At 46.4% G+C, this 16,287-nt stretch overlaps 1 protein-coding gene across 1 annotated transcript; it reads right to left on the reverse strand.

The window, feature by feature from the left end:
* Positions 1 to 200: 200 nt before the first annotated feature.
* Positions 201 to 9,930, reverse strand: LOC111069732 (tachykinin-like peptides receptor 99D; the record flags this gene model as incomplete). The annotated part of the gene is made up of 9 exons (XM_022359918.2): positions 201 to 1,270; positions 1,351 to 1,416; positions 1,483 to 1,622; positions 2,484 to 2,680; positions 2,899 to 3,049; positions 3,840 to 4,055; positions 4,728 to 4,902; positions 7,651 to 7,898; positions 9,785 to 9,930. Coding segments are annotated over 9 exons (1,572 nt in total), but the record flags the coding sequence as incomplete, so codon positions are not given.
* Positions 9,931 to 16,287: the final 6,357 nt, after the last annotated feature.

Below are 16,287 nucleotides of genomic sequence, written 5' to 3' on the forward strand. Positions count from 1 at the left end.
ACTCGTACTTACTCGTCTCGTATAATATAGATGGAATACTTAAATAAACATATAGGACGGGACGAGAATAAGAAGAGAATCTCTCTCTCTCTCTCTCTCTCTCTCTCTCTCTCTCTCACTTAAAGCTGTTGGCCGTTTAAAGTGTTTACACCAGAAAACCAGACGGAATCAAACGCGTTTGATATTTCATAAATAGCAAGTCGTTTTATTCGCAAAGAGGTTTACATTCAGAGATTTATATTTACATGAACATACTCGTACTCTTACTCGTACTCTTACTCGTACTCGTACTCGTACTCGTAGCTTGATGCTCAGTTACTTATTTGGTACAACTTAAGTCGGCAGCTTAAAGCGAATTCATTGGATTGGGTAGAGGGAAATGGAAATTCGAGGAACCAGTACAGTATTTACAGCTTAAACATGATCGAACACTTAATTTAGGTTGGATATTCATACATACATACATGCATACATATGCAGACAAACATTTTTACTAAACATACAAGAAAAACTCTTCCCATTTCGACTATTAGTTTTAATCCTCCCCTCTCCGCAAATTCAGCGGCTCTGGCAATTGAGTTAAAGCCATTCTGTGACCTAATGGATCATAGTTTTAAAAGAGCTTTAAGTAGCACTGTGAAATGAAAATCCACCGATATATATGTACATACATATGTCCGTAGGATATGTGCAATGGGCGGGTCGGGTAGTGCGGTACTGCGGTACTGCGGGTGGGTTAAAACAGATCATTCACATATATTGGTACTTTGAGGAGGACTGCGGTGGAACTTTAGTATTTGTGTTAAGCTTTTGCTAACCTGCTAAAAGTATAAATTCGAGACCTAAATAAAGTAAGCTTATAGCCAGGTTTTGTCATCGGCTGCATCCTTGTCATTGCCAGTCCCTGTCACTGTCCGGCCTGCCAGGTTGGCGCCTCTATAGTTGTTGTTGTACGGCGATGAGGAGACTATCTGTGTCTGCATCTGCATCTCAACGCTTTCCAGCGGCACCGTTGGGCTCGTCGGGCCGACCGGCTGTCAGGAGAGCAGCTGAGTGGTCTGACTTTCCATTGGCAAGGCGGAACTGCTGGTATTACTGGCACCACTGCTCTGCCCAGTCCAGCGGTGCTGCAGCTCCTGCTGGTATGCCACTCTCTTCCTGTTGCTGTTGCTGTGGCCTTGGCTGTGGCTCAGGTGATCCGCTGGAGCCGAGTGGCGATGCAGGCCCTCCTGCTGCTGGCTGGATCGCAGCGGCGCATTGCGCAAAACTCCTGAGAGCAAAAAAAAGGGGGAACATAATTTAATCGTGGGGTGCTATTGATAACTATTAGATGGCACTGCCCGCACTCACCACAATGTGATATTCGATGCGATTTAGGCGAGCTGGGGCAGGTGTAAAGTATAGACTTCTGTGTATCTGCCAATATCGAATGGAACTTTTCAGCTTTATTGGTTCCATATTCTGCTCCCTCTGTGGACTTACCATTGCGCTTAATGCGGTTGTGATCTGGCGAACCGGAGCATGAGTACCGGGAAGTAAGATTGTCCCTTCGGTTGAGAGACTCTGCGCCCACCCGCACAAACAGACACCAGCGAAAGACCATCTTAAACCCGTACCGAAAGCTGCAAGAGATTGAGGGAAAATATATATAAACTGAAACTGAAAGCAGAAGATACAATCAAATTCAATTTGATGCGCAAGGCGTGGCTGGACTCCTAGATTATCTATTTCCGCCTCCGCTCCAGTCGTCGCTGCAGTAGATCGACCGACAAATTATTCGCGACCTCTTTAGATTAAAGTCTATGGGGTCGCAAGTGCTCTCTGCGTTCTCTATGAGTACCGAATAAATTAACAAACACCTTCATTGTCCTTGTCCTCCGTCATTTGCATAAGGGGCTCCATCAATTGACTGGCTCTGACTTCAGTCGTGGTCGTGGTGGTGGTCCTGGTCCTGGTCCTGGCCCTGCTCTGTCCCCTTTCAGGCCAACGAACCACTCCACCCACCAATAGTCAGATATCCGCTGACTGAGCGAAATTAATTGCAATCGTTACGTTTTCCCGGATACGAACACGGACACAGGCGCCTGAACAGCCGCCGGACTGTGAACAGTCAATTTGTACACATCCACAGCAACATCCACGTCCGACCTTTTTCTCTTTCGAACGAGTAGGAATACTCGTATATGTGTAGATATATGTAGATATGAATATCCCTCGGTATGGTGTCATGGATTAGCACAAACTATATTCGAAAAGAACGCTGGGGTAGCAGGATGTGTACAGTGTACAGTGTACACTGTCCAAGCGATGATTATGAGTGCCAGCACAGCAAGTACATACATCATTGGCAGGAGAGGGAACCAATCAACTAATCTGTTGCCGGCTCCCTTGCTGAGCTGCCACCAAAAGAAACTCATCTCAAGGCCGCTCCCCTCTGATGCTAATTCAAGCGCAAATGACATAATTTTGCTGTGCGTACTCACCGCGAATTCATCCAGCAGTAAATAATGGGATTATACATGGAGTTGCTCATGGCCAGCCAATATATGGCCAAATAAAGTTCCTGGATGAAGGGGGCCTCCGTGATGGCCGGGTAGCAGGACGTCACGATGAAGTAGCTGTGGAAGGGCAGCCAGCAAATGGCGAATATCAGCACGACCACAATCATCATCTTCACCACCTGCGAACGGAAAGCAATGCTACAATTTACGCGAATTTGTTTAAGTCCTTTACAGAGGGAGTGGGGAGACGAAGATAAGGCTAAAAATATATCCAAGTAATCTTGGTTTAATTCAAAGCCGTCTGTTAATCTCTTAAAATGAATGCCAATTAATATGGAGGATAAATGCACAAGCAACTTAAAGAAGCTGAATTAGTACGTAAATGGTAATAGCTCACCCGCCGTTTGCTGCGCACATTTTCCGTTTGCCTGGGCGTACACTCGCCTATGGTCTTGGAGCCCCACAGCTCGATGCCCACGCGCGAGTAGGTGACCGTCATGGACACAATGGGCAGAATGTAGGTGAGAATCATGATGAGTATGTTGTAGCTAAATAAAGCAAACAAACACAGATCGTAGGCTAGTAGATCAAACATTATTGTGGCAATGCTTTTAAAGTCATTACCTATGGCACGTTCTATGGTACATTGTTTTGTTATGATGTATACTCGTACTCGTACTCGACTCGACTCGACGTTCGTTATATTGAGTAAGTAGCAATTTGGTATGAATCTAAAATTAATGGTCTTCCATGTGGGACACCCAGGACACCCAGGACACATAGGACACACAGGATACAACCAAATTGCCGTACAAAATGGCTGTAAAAAGCAACACTTTTCATACGCCCCCAGCCCCCCCGCCTGTTCCGCCACTCTGTCGCCTGTTCTTTATGCTTATGCCAGTCGGTTGGTTGGCTGCTTCGGTTTTGGCTGTTTCGTTTGTTAACTCACTGCGAACTGACATGCCAAATGTCCGCTTTTACGACTCCTATATCATATCTCATATCTCCCATCTCCCATCCCATCCCCGATGGAATACAGGGGATCCAATGTTGCAGTCCCTGATTGTCGTCCATGCACGTGCAACCCTCCAGGGCCATGTGGCAGCATCGCCTTGCCCCTTTACTTCGGAGGAAGCAACAAAAGCGTTGACTTGTGCTTGACTTTCCCGTGGTATTGTGGGAAACGAGGCATGTCACTGAAAACTCCCCCCACACCCGTCCCACCAAACTCTGCTCGTAAATCCGTCACAGCTTATCCCACCTCAGTGATGAGGAATCATCCCGTTTTGCCGTTTTGCCGTGTCTCTGCCTTGGGACTCTCTACTGAATACTCACATATACTCCAGCATGGAATGGTTTGTTTGACCATCCGGCCATTCGGGGTAGCAGACGGTCCGTGTGCTGTTGCCCCTCACAGGCACTTCCTCTGTCTTGTAGAAGATCATCATGGGGCAGGAGATGAGTGTGGAGGCCAGCCAGATAACCGCGGCAATGGCCAAATTGCATCGCTTGCTCATCCGGGGCTGCAGTGGCCTCATAATGGCCACGTATCTGAAAACAACAACAAAGTGTATGCAATGGCGCGCCATTTTTAATACAATAAAAGGGGAGCGCCACAGAGCCCCTTCATTCTGAAACTTTTGGCAGCGCCCGAGAGACCCGGAAACCATAAGCTGATTATAGAAATGGTCTCGCAGGGAGACCCCAAAAAACTCCATAAAATGCAATTTAGTGGCAGGCCGCAGCATGTGGAAAATTCCAAAATTAAATTAATTCCTTCACTTTTCTGGCTGCACAGAGTTGTGGCTGCTCATCAGATCAGGGACCTTTAATTGCGAGCGCTGACTAGGACCCAATCTACTACGATAAGCAGGCTCAAAATAGTTGTTGGGCAAACAGCTTTAATACATAGCTCAATACACGAATGGGGATGCCTCCATTTCCAATAGATTAATTTCGACCCGATGCCCTTTTTTTGGGTTTGCTTTCTTGACAGGCAATCGTTTACGCAGCAGACAAGTATTTTATTTTTCATTTTTATTTATGCTTGCATGAAAAATCTCCTTAAACCGAATGAATGGGATGTTTTGCATACACATATCTATCATATTAGTGTGCTTGAAGTCGTGATTGATAAGGGTCTCTGGGGGTGAAGCCCGTCCCTTGAAGTATTCATAAGTTACAGTGTTATTTGTCTTATATCCGTATGCCCAGTCCACTCACCTGTCGATGGAGATGGCCATTAGGGTGAAGACCGAGGCACAGATGCTCAGCATGGCGATGAATTGCGAGATTTTGCAGTAGAGCTCGCCGAAGGGCCAGTCGCTGTCCAGCATGTAGTAGTAGTTGAAGGTGACGTTCAGACTGGAGACCATCGCATCCGCAATGGAGAGATTCACTGGAGGAAATTCGGGAAACAGAAAGAGAAGAGAGCAGAAAGACAAAGAGCCAAATCAGAATCAGTGCTTATCACTCAGTTCAAGTGGCAAAAGTAAGCAAATTATGGGACAAGGAGAAAAACAAAAAAAAAACACGAAGGAAGAAGTAACAAAGAACTTTTCTAATTGCAGGAGGCAGCAGGCAGCAGGCAGGAAGGAGGACACCTTTGCTTGTTTATTTATGCGTTGTACATTTGTAATTAGTGAGGACTAAAGTGCACCTTCACATTCATTTTCACTTTCACTGGAAACCAGCCATATTTGTTTGCCTGAGAGCTGAATGGGAATCGGAGGTCCATCCGCATCCGCATCCACATCCGCTGGCTCCCATCATTCATTGCTTTGATACACTTTTTATTGTGTTTCATTTGCATGCCGTGCAACGATTTACATGCCAATGAATCAGCCAGCAGCAGCAGCCACCGAACAGACAATTCCAAATAGCAACAAAATGTGTGTGAGAATACGCAAAGTGAAAACGATAGCAGAACAGAAACCAAAGGGAAAGTGTCTTCGCCTTTGTTTACTTTTCATTATCTGCCCTGCCTAAAGATAAGGCGAGCAGAGCAGAGCAGAGCAGAACAGGCGACAAAGAAACACGAGAAACAACAGCACAAACAATAAAACAAATGTTCTATGCCGAACATTAGCCCCGTGTTCTATGTTCTAGTTCTTCCCTCTGCTCTGCTCTGCTCTGTTCTGTTCTGACGCCCACGACACGACACGTCGCGACGTGTCGCATTCTAACAAACGACCTGAACTCCTCCTGGACTTCTTGTGGTCCTCCGGCTGCCATTACCCATGGAGCCTGGGGCTTGGACCTGTCAGCCACGTAGCCAAATATCGATTTAGCCTCATTTTAATTAATAACAAAAGGAAACTTTTCAGTTATGCCGCCCCGCCCAGACCCGCACCAAGACTACACTACCCCGATAATACTCTCGATGCCAAAAACTAATTAATGGCAAATAATTAAGTATTTAAATCTGCTTGCCATCGTTCTGCCTTGCCCTCATAATTTTCCTATAAATATTTACACAACAAAAAACGACTTTCAAGTATTTTTTGTTCCTTTATTGAGAAAGTCAGGCGACTCTCGCGTGGCTCCAAATACTCTTTTCTACTCACCAAACTCAAACAAAAGATGCAAATACGCATTGATAATGAACCCAAAGAAGATTATCAGACGGTGACTGACTTCCCCCCCGCCACCGACAGCGCCAGCGGCAACGGCCACAAAATGGTGGGGCGCTCCATGGTGGAGCTGCCACTCAAAATATTGTGATGTGATGTGAATTTAAATTTTCGTGCCCAAAAATGATTAAAACGTCAGAACTTGTTACCAATAATAATCATAATGATTGCCCAATGTGTAAGTAAGTATTTATAAATGCAAATTCATCGTGAAAAGCTCCTGTTAGAGCTCTTCGAGCTCAACGGCCATTTATATACAATGTACATAGTTTACATAATAACAATGATAATAATCATTACTGAAAGAGGCAGACATCCGATTACCGATGCTTAGGGAAGCATAGATAGCCCCCTGGGCAGAGGCAGGCAGAAGCAAAAGGGGCAGGGGCAGGGGCACTTTGCCTTTTCCATTGTTTGATTTTGATCTTGGACACAAGAAAGAGGAGCGGAATAGGGACACGCAGGATATGGTGGAGGGGCTGGGGCTTACCCATTGTTTTAGCCATGCTTTTGTGCATTTTTCTGTCTTCTTGCCCTAATGGTTTCGACCCTGCAACTGCACTGCACCGCATACATTTACATAGGATACGACTGCCTGCTATCGAATGAACGTTCCAGCGTGGGTGGGTGTATTGTGTTCAGTGTATGTCCATCAGAAAAGTTTACCGACACCCAGCGGGCATCCTTGAATGCATCATAATGTGCTTAATGTCGTTATCACTATGATGCACTGCTGCAGGAAAGTTGGCGCACACATCCTGCGAAGAGTTTCGAAGTCAGAAAAGTTTGCGTGTTCTATGCACGGGAGACTGGCTTGGGGTGCCATGTCAAAATGTGCATTTGAATTATTATTATTATTAAAATTGTTGCCTAGCTCAAAATGAACATTCCTGTCTGTGGATCCCAAGACACACACCTGACACTGCACAGCACTGCACATCACTGCTAAATAGATGCACTCCGAAAAGTGAAACGTGACTGAACGGGAGATTCAATTATTAAAAGACATTGCAGCGTTAACAAGCAAACTTGATAACTTGATTGTGTGCTCGGGGCAGAGGATATTAAAATTAATGACATCATGACCTGCCCTCCAGAGAGGGGGGGCCCTCTACATACGTGGCCAAATGTTTTGGAAATTTTCTTAACTGCCAGCAGGTCTTCCTGATAGCAGGCACTCAGCACCTACTGCAAGTTTCCCCAGGAGCAGTTCACCTAATTGGATCTTAGCTATAGCTATAGTTTCCCCTAGATTGGATTTAAAATAAAGGGAAATCAAAAGGGAAACATGCAAACAAAAAGAGACACAATCAGTGCCGTTGGATATAATTAAGGGAATATACGTTAATGATTTGGGTCGGCTGCCTGTGTTTGCAGATCGTCCAAGCACAAAGGAAAATACCTGTGTGGGGCCCTCACACAGTCGCCCAGTCTTATGCCTGATATTTGCATTGCGTATACGCAGTGTTTGGCCACGTGGCTGGGCTGGCCGCGAATCAACGCAACGTACTCACCTATGAAATAGTTGGTGACTGTTCGCATGCGCTTGGTGGTCATCACAATCCATACAACAATTAGGTTGCCGCCTGTTGCCACAATGACCATGCCGCCAAAGAGAATGCTCCACAGGATCTGCCGCCACCAGGGCATCACAAATGCAAACGAGTCGGCTGTCTCCATTCCAGCCGCCGCCGCCGCACCATTCCCAGCCCCATTCGCATCCGCAGCCTCTGAGGAAGGCAGCGGCAGGACCGTCGACAGACTGGATGGGGGAACAATGGGGAATTAGTGACATCGAGATTAAGTGTGTGTTATGTTTCATGTCGTCCCACCGCTTCACCCTAAACGACTGCCAAGTGGGTGATGTGGATGTGTATGTGGATGTGATGTGCTGTGTCTATGTAACCAGGCGAATGCGAAAGCGTGTGTGGGTGTGTGTGGATTCCAGGATGTTGTCGCTATTAAGCATGTGTAATTGTGCGTGCGTTGACAAATCCGTGTTCTTCTGCAGCGCCGTCTGCCACATAAAACATTTCGGGTTGAGCTGTAAGGGGAGGGAGGAAGGCTGCTGAAGCCCATCGGCTGCTGATGTTGTCGTCATCTTTTTAATATTTCGTGAGCCTGTGCCAGTGCCTATGCCTCGACGGCTTGTTTATTTAGGTTTACATCTACAAAAGTGTTTGAATAGACGGCATAGAATTGGAGCATGGAGCATGGAGCAGGGAGCATGAAGAAGCGTGGAGCAGCCGCAGGAGGGAAGGATTTCTGTGGCGCCACACTCCGTCATGGAGCCCGATACCCCTTTAGTCCGCTAGTCCGCTAGTCGGTCTTTATTGGACATACATACTTGTGCATGGGGAACGGAGATGGAGAGGGTCCTGGCGATGTCATTTAATATGCACGTATTGTGTTAAAGAAGGCCCATAACTGCCAGGACAGGCCAGGCCAGGGCAGGCATGACTCCGGTGAGTCATTAGTGTTTGCTTTCGCTCTTCAGAGCAATTAAAAATATGCTCACATGAGTAATTCTCACTTTACAGAGCGGAGCGGAGCGAGCCCCTTTCTCACATGACGAACTGCCTGGGATTTACATAAATTCCCATTTATTTAAGGGCCTACTGCTGAGAGGATTATTGATTTTTTTTTATGGGCGGATAGTTATGTTTTTTTAACGAGAAGAAGGGAAAAATTCGTTTAGCTGCTATTGGGGTTTAAATGTCGCATGGAAGTGCCGAAAAGGGTATAAATATTTGCATAGCAAAACTGATAATACAATGATACGTATCAAAATTAAATAATCAAATATTTTCTATTCATCGAACAATAAACTTGGCAACTGGGAAAGGGTAAGGATAGAGAAAGGGTATATATGCTTCGTTTTATTGGAGGTTGTTCGTTTTCGTTTTTCTATTTTATTTCCCCATAAATCGAAAGGGAAGCAAACAAACAAAGAGGCAGTTCGAAAAGTAAAGAATGGCAACCGAAATAGCAAATGATACTCGGGGCTGTTATTGCAGGATTGAGGACAGACTCCTCAGACGGGAGGCACACAAAAAGAATGGAAAGCCACTCGGAAAATGTATTTTCGATGCGTCAAACGTAGCCATGGCATAGTAATTATTGTATCTGACTTTGAATATGCCACAGCCGTAGCCCGAGAAGATTGGATGTTACTGCAGTAACTCAGTGGGCCATTGGCCATTGGGCATGCCTTTAAGAACTGCAGCTAGGCGACGTTGCTGGGAGACGAGCCGACAATGGCCCAAGGCTAGGTAAAATATGGAACCTATTCGTATTCTGTGCATGGGTGGGTGTATTCCCGAATGTTCTCCGAGTGTTTGCTTTCCGCGGGCCGGGCCTCTCCAGCGTAATGTATTTGAAACGGAAATAAAGAGCCCGCCACTGGCACTGGGCGGAGTGAAAGCGGAAGTGTCTGAAGTGTCTGAATGAATGACTGAATGGCGCAATGAAGGCATCATTAGAGATGCATACTCGCACTCGCACTCGCGCTGGAGCGGAGAGCCACGAACTCCGCAAAGTTATGGGCCTCGCTTGCCGCCCCCTCCCCTCTGATGGATGGTGGACTGGCATTAATTGAGTCTTGTGTCGTAATTAGGCATTCGAATGGGGGTCAAAGGCTCGACTTACCCTTGGCTGAGATTGTAGGAGCTGCTGCTGCTGCTGCCGGGCAGACCAAAGTCCTGGCTAAGTCGGGCAGGGGCGTGACACTGCTCATGGCATTGAACAGCATGACGGCGGGGGTGCTCCAGTTGCTCCAGTTGCTCCAGTTGATGTTGATGTCAGCGTCAAGAGAGTCATCCCCGATCCCGGTTCCGCTGTGGTTTTCCATCATTCTCCGGACGTATTGTCTTTGTCCTGTGATGTGTGCTTAGCTAATGTTGCGTGTCCCTTTTATGTTCTCCTATTTGCTTTCCATTTACCAGAACCTGAACCTGAAAGCCGACACAAACCACATATTATTTAATTTCTTAAATGCTTTATTTTATTTTATTTGATTTTATTTGATTTTCGCAATTTCTTTGTTGTTTGAATGTATAGCAAGCTTTTGGTACTCATTTGATTCAAAAGTTTTGAGGTTCGGCTCCCTCTATCGATTTCGATTTCGATTCTTTTCATTTTCTGTTTCTCCTCTTTGGGTACGTGACTTTTAGACGCCTCGCCCTCGTCTCCTTTGTGGCCTGTCGCATGACCTTCCAAAGAACTTTCTTGCGGTTTGTTTGCCTCTGGTTCTTTTCTTTGAATAATCTGGCTTAAAACAGGACAGACTCTCTTCAAAGCGACAACAAAGTTCCACACAAGTTGTAGCTGTTTGTTAATGAGGCCGAGAAGTGGCGACTATTCAAAATACTGTACACACTTTTTTCGGCAGCCCAGGAGTGCATCAGGTAACGATTATTATTGGTTGGCTACACGATGAGGAATGTGGCCGCAATATGTGGAACAAACAGGGGGCAAAATGTGTAGTTCATATCTGGAATTCAGTAAAGTTAATGCATCCCCAGAGCTAAATTAAATTCCATCTTCAAGACCTGCGAAACATTTTTCATGGAAATGGACATGGACTTTTTGGAACTGCTTCAATTTTTGGTACAAAATATTGTCAAGAAATGGCAGGGAAAAGTTAAAAGAGTCCACCACAAGTGGATGGTCCTGTCCTGCTTGGTCGTCCTTCAATTAGGACTGAGGACTGTGTCTGCCAGGTCAAGATACTCGTAATTGCAACAGCAGTTCAGTCCAGTCCAGTCCAGTCGAGTCGAGTCGAGTCCGGGGGGCCCTTGAAGTTGAACAAAACGAGACAAGAGTTTTATTCATTTTTGAGGCATTTTCATTGCGTTTTGAAGGGCGCAGCACGGTCTCGACAACTGCTTGCTGTCAGAGCAGAAGAACAAAGGAAAACACGGAAAGTACTGCCACTACCTGATCATCAGTTCAGTCAATAGTCAGAATCAACACCCACCAGTACCAGTACCAGTACCAGTCCCCGTGAAGTAACAAAGCTGCAGCGGCAACGCAGAAGAGCGGAAGAGCAGAAGAGGCAGCAGCATTGACAGCTATTAAACAAACAGCGTGGCCCAGGCGGTGCAGAAATCAATTGCCGGCAATATTTCTACTCTGAAAATGATTACAAAATACACAAAGCATATGCCACAAACAAATTAATAATTTGGAATATTCTCTCCATGGAAGGGGCTGTGGCTGTGGCTGTCTATGGGGCGTGGGGCACTGAGCGATGATGCAACGGTACGAGTGCGAGTACGAGTACGAGAAGACGATGCACTCTTAATGAAATGTAAACAATCTTCAAAAGGATTGTCCGCTATAATTGGCAGATCGCTCCGCCAGTCTCCGAGTGGACATGGGGCAACCACACCCCCCACACCCACCCCAAAACTAGCTGGCTGAGTCACGGTCACGGGCAGGGGCTGAGGCTGTCAGGGGCAGCGGAAGTAAACCGTACAATGTGCGCAAATATTTGCCAAAATAGCAAAATGCGTAGCTGCCTTCCCCACACCGCCACCACAACACAGCCTGGCTGGGTCCTTTGTGACTGATGGCCGTTCAAATTGCGTTTTCTTTCAATAATCGCAAAAAATTACATTCGCATTTTTTGTGCTCGGAATTTCAGCGAACTTGAAAAATGGCCAAACGGTCACGTTCCACCGAAAGTGATGAAAAATGCTGATGTAGGAGGCGGCCACTGGGTAGGCTCTGCACAGAGTACTAGCACTGTATCTGTGGCTGTGGGAGCTGTAAAGTTTAAATTAATTTGTCAGACTCGCTCGCTGCCTGCCAGTCTGGTCTTCGCTCTTTCTTTTCGAAATCTTTATTTCGCAGCTCGCACGCGGTGGGACACAGCAATAGTTGAGGCGAGAGCCAAGACGAGTGTCAAGTGGCTGCTACAAACCTTCATCAGTTCAGCGTAAATATCCCCAGGGGGGTACGGGTACGGGTACGGGTACTGCTGAATGGCGGACCGGCTTGCCGTGACAGGGGAGCATTCCCGACCGGAATCACGGACTGAAAATATTGATAACGCAGGAAAAATAGGTACAAAAACAAAATAAGAGATATATTTATGCCTAGGCCCTCGCGACCTTTTAGTTGTTCCTAAAACGCTGCAGACACTCGTATTTATTTGAGCCAGGAGCAGGGAAAACATATTCGGCATTCATTATGACCGAGAATAAAAGAGAATTCTCCCCGTTCTCCGCTCCACTCACACTCTTTTTCTTGTACTATATGTTTGACAAGTGCAGGGTGGTGGGTCGGGTATGTGGGTGTGTCTCCATGGACAGCGGAGGCCCCTTTGCGTATGTGTGCCACAACATATGTACATATGTATGTCAATGGGAGAGCTGTCCTACGACAGCTACCCCTGCCTTGACTCGGCGGTCTACTTTTGGCCGGCACACAGCGTACACAATATGTCGTAGACTTTCACTTCCTGCCACCCAGGCCCAGGCAGTGAATTTCTAAAACAATTTATTACAAAACAAAAAACCCCGAGCAAGGCCTCCGCTCCTCCGACTTGGCCAGGGATACAGCTAGGGATACAGCTAGGAACTTCATAATAATAAAACGAATCGTAATAAGAAGCAGCAGCATTAGCCGGCGCATTGGTTGGTCCTGTGCCCGTGCCTGTGCCCCAGCCCCAGCCCCGCACAATGAAAGTGAACTTGAATTGTAATTACCAACGCCTTTCAGCGGGCTTAAATGAGCGTTTTTAATTTCCCCACAAGCACCCACTCACGGAACCACATACGGAACAATTAAAAATATATGAAAATAAAATGAGCATAAAGTATATGAGGCTGCAAATTGGCCACAGCCTCCGGCTCATCCTGCTCTTGCAGCTCGTTCAGCTGTTTCAGATCCTCCTCAGCCAGCAGCAGCGGAGGAGCACAATGCGAGCAAAATTCATCAAAATGATTGTTTAATGAGCTCCATGCCCCATACATCAGCTCCATGCCACATGCGCCATGCTTCGAGCGGGCAATTCATTTACGAGTTTATTTCTTCTTTCGCACCTTTCAAAGCAAAAACAACCAGAACAATAACACTCACAAAAATTAAAAAATCCCATCTAATATATAAATAAATTGGAATAGGATGGTAGGGGAGGGATGGGATGGGTGATAAAAACACAGACACACCATTCGAGGCATTTGCATGAAGAAGAGCCGTAGGGAAATACATTGTGTTGGGGCAGGACAAGTAGCTGGCTGCTGGCTGCTTTCTGTTTCTGTTTCGTTTTCTTCAAATTTAATTGCTCAAGCGATTTTCGTTGCGAATTGTTTAAAATTGAATCTAAATCTTCGAACGGGGAGCAAAAGTCTGATCCAAAGGTCGCTCGTACATACGTACATACTAGTATGTACATATATCTTTGTGGCAATTAGACTTTTGCTGCTCATCAGCTGCCGGATGTGGCGAAACGTGAGACTGACTCTAAGTCCCTGTGCCACCTACATAAGTACGTGTTTGCACTGTATCGTGGCATAAAGTGTTTGGCTTAAAGAGTCCGAGGAGCTTTAAGGCACCAGCAAAGGAAGAGCAGCAGCAGGAGGAGGATAGGAGGATAAGAGCATGGATGGAGCCTCTGGTGGTCCTCTGCATAAATTGACCAGAGCTTGTGCTCATATCGTAAGTATTATGGGGCTCCAGCACATAACGAAGCCACAAAAGCTGCACCAACACCATCACTGGGGATTTGAGAACCTGAGGAGAAATAGTTCGCAGCACTCATACGACCTGTTGTACGGCTATGGCCATTGCCATTGCCAATTGCCATTCCAAGTACCATTACCAATTACCAGCACCGGACATAAACATGAGCTCCGCTACCCCAGGTGAGTGGGGAGCAACAGAACAGAACAGAAACAGAACAGAAACAGAAACGTAGAACCATTTTCAAAGCTACTATTCGAATGTCTTATCTTATCAGAGGTCTGGTAGCAGACACCCTTCCCCCACCCTGCCCTAGGTATTAGTGTACTGTGTGTGCCATGCATACAAAACCGAAATTGACTCGAACAACACGCCAGACGAGGCGAGGCAAATAGCCGCTTGCACTTTCACACTTGCTCCACGAAGTGCGGGGAGCATCAGACTACAATGAATGGTTCGGTTCGCCCCATGTCGAACAGACGTCCCTTCCCCCCTGACACCCACTTTAGTCAATTTATTGCAATTATGTGTAAATTGAGGAACAAAGCGGAGACAGACGCCGACAGACGGCACCGAGGTCTTTAATGGGAAGACCGAGGAGATCCCTTTCCCACTCGGTTCCCAGTTGCTCCCTGACTCTTTGCATGGGTTGACGGTGGACAGTGGACTGTGGATGGTTGGTTTCGATTCGATGATGTTGCAGAAAGGAGAGAGAGACTCTGCACTAAACAGGGAGACGCCTGCTAAAATATGCACATGATTCACAGAGTTCATTTAAATTCATACCGGCCAGAGATACGACACTGCCAGGGAAGTGAACTTGTTGTCCAGCTGGAAGACTTGTCCTGCCATGTCCCATCCTTGTCTTGGTACAGGAACGGGAACGGGAACGGAACGGAACGGCTGCCGCATCGGTTTCAATTTAATTAAATGTTTTGATGCATGACAGCACAGACAAGAGGACAGGCCAGTGCCTGGACAGGCACACACGACATCTACTTCTTACTTCTTACTTATTCGCATTCGCATTCGTTTCATTTCGTTTCGTTTAAAGATCTAAAATTCGTTTACGCCTGCCTGAACCTTTAAGGACAGTTTTTGGGTGTGGTCCTGGGGGAAACTATGATGCTCCAGGCTCCATCCCAACTAATGGCCCTTGGACGATTCCCCTGCAGCTTATACGCACTAGTGCTAACAGATTCGCGTTGAAAGGATTTCAGTTTGCTCAGCTGACCATTTGGAACGGCTCGTGCGACGCTCAGCCTCCAGCCCAAATCCGTGCTGCGGATGCGTCCATTTAGAACCATTTATCCGGCAAAGCACTCCACTTACAGAGGCCTCCCAGCCCCAGCCCCAGCCCAAGCCTCAGCCCCAGCCGGAACGATAATACTTAGCTGCCATCTAAAAATAGTTGACATTAAATATTTATACGGCGTAAAAGTTGGGGGCTTGGCTTGATTGAGTTATGGGATTCGTGACGCGTAAAAACTATTAAGGAACCTTTGAAGGGGAATGTCTGTGGACCGACGGGGAGCACTGCAAATCTCGCCCCAGAGATGTGTGTAAATTATTAATTTAAATTATTATCATACTGGTGACATCTCATTGAGGAAAGTCGCCTCAATTTGTGCGAATAATTATGCATTGAGAGAGCACTGATTGGAATCAGCGAATCCATTCCATTATTCCACTAATTAGCAGCGCTGCAGCAAGGATCAAGGAACCAGAATCAGTCTCAGATCTGATATCAGGCAGAAGACCCTTGAAGTGGGCAAAGGGAAAGTAATTGAGCGTATTAATGGAATGGATGATTGCCCCCGCAACTATTTCGTGCTGGAAGGGGCAAGGGGAATCGTGAAACCCGATGCTTCAATTGAGCGAAACCTCTTGAATAAAGGCTATCAAAAGGTCCTTGAAATGTTATTTAATCGCTTGATTAGGCCCGGCGAATATAATTAAGTTGTACTGAGAATTCCAGCAGCCGCACAAAGTTGTCAGCAGTTAGGTTAGAGTTAATTAATTATTTGCTAAGCAAAAATGTCGAGAAACTTTTAGCCCTGCCGCTGCTGCTGCTGCTGGCGGCTGCTGCTGGCTGCTGGCTGTGGGCTGTGGGCAAAACTATAAACATTGTGTGTAAAGTGCTGAGCAAATGTGCTGGAAACTATTCACGATTATGAGTGGTAGGAAACCAGAAAAACCAAAAAGCGACAAAGGGTTAGCCAGTGGGGAAGGGAGTGTAGGGTGTGTGCTGTGCCTGCTTACCGGGGGGAACAATTATATCTTCTGCTCGGACTATGACTGTGCCGATGAGGCGTATGAGCAATGTTTGCAGAATGCAAAAGACGCCCACATTGGCCCACTAAAACACACAATGGAATTATATATTTAAAAATAAATTCCTGCCTTAGCCGATCTGCGGATCTGCGGATCTGCGGATCTGCGGAGCTACGGAGCTACGGTCT

Source organism: Drosophila obscura, unplaced genomic scaffold (assembly GCF_018151105.1).
Source record: "Drosophila obscura isolate BZ-5 IFL unplaced genomic scaffold, ASM1815110v1 contig_150, whole genome shotgun sequence".
Classification (NCBI taxonomy): Eukaryota; Metazoa; Arthropoda; class Insecta; order Diptera; family Drosophilidae; genus Drosophila; species Drosophila obscura.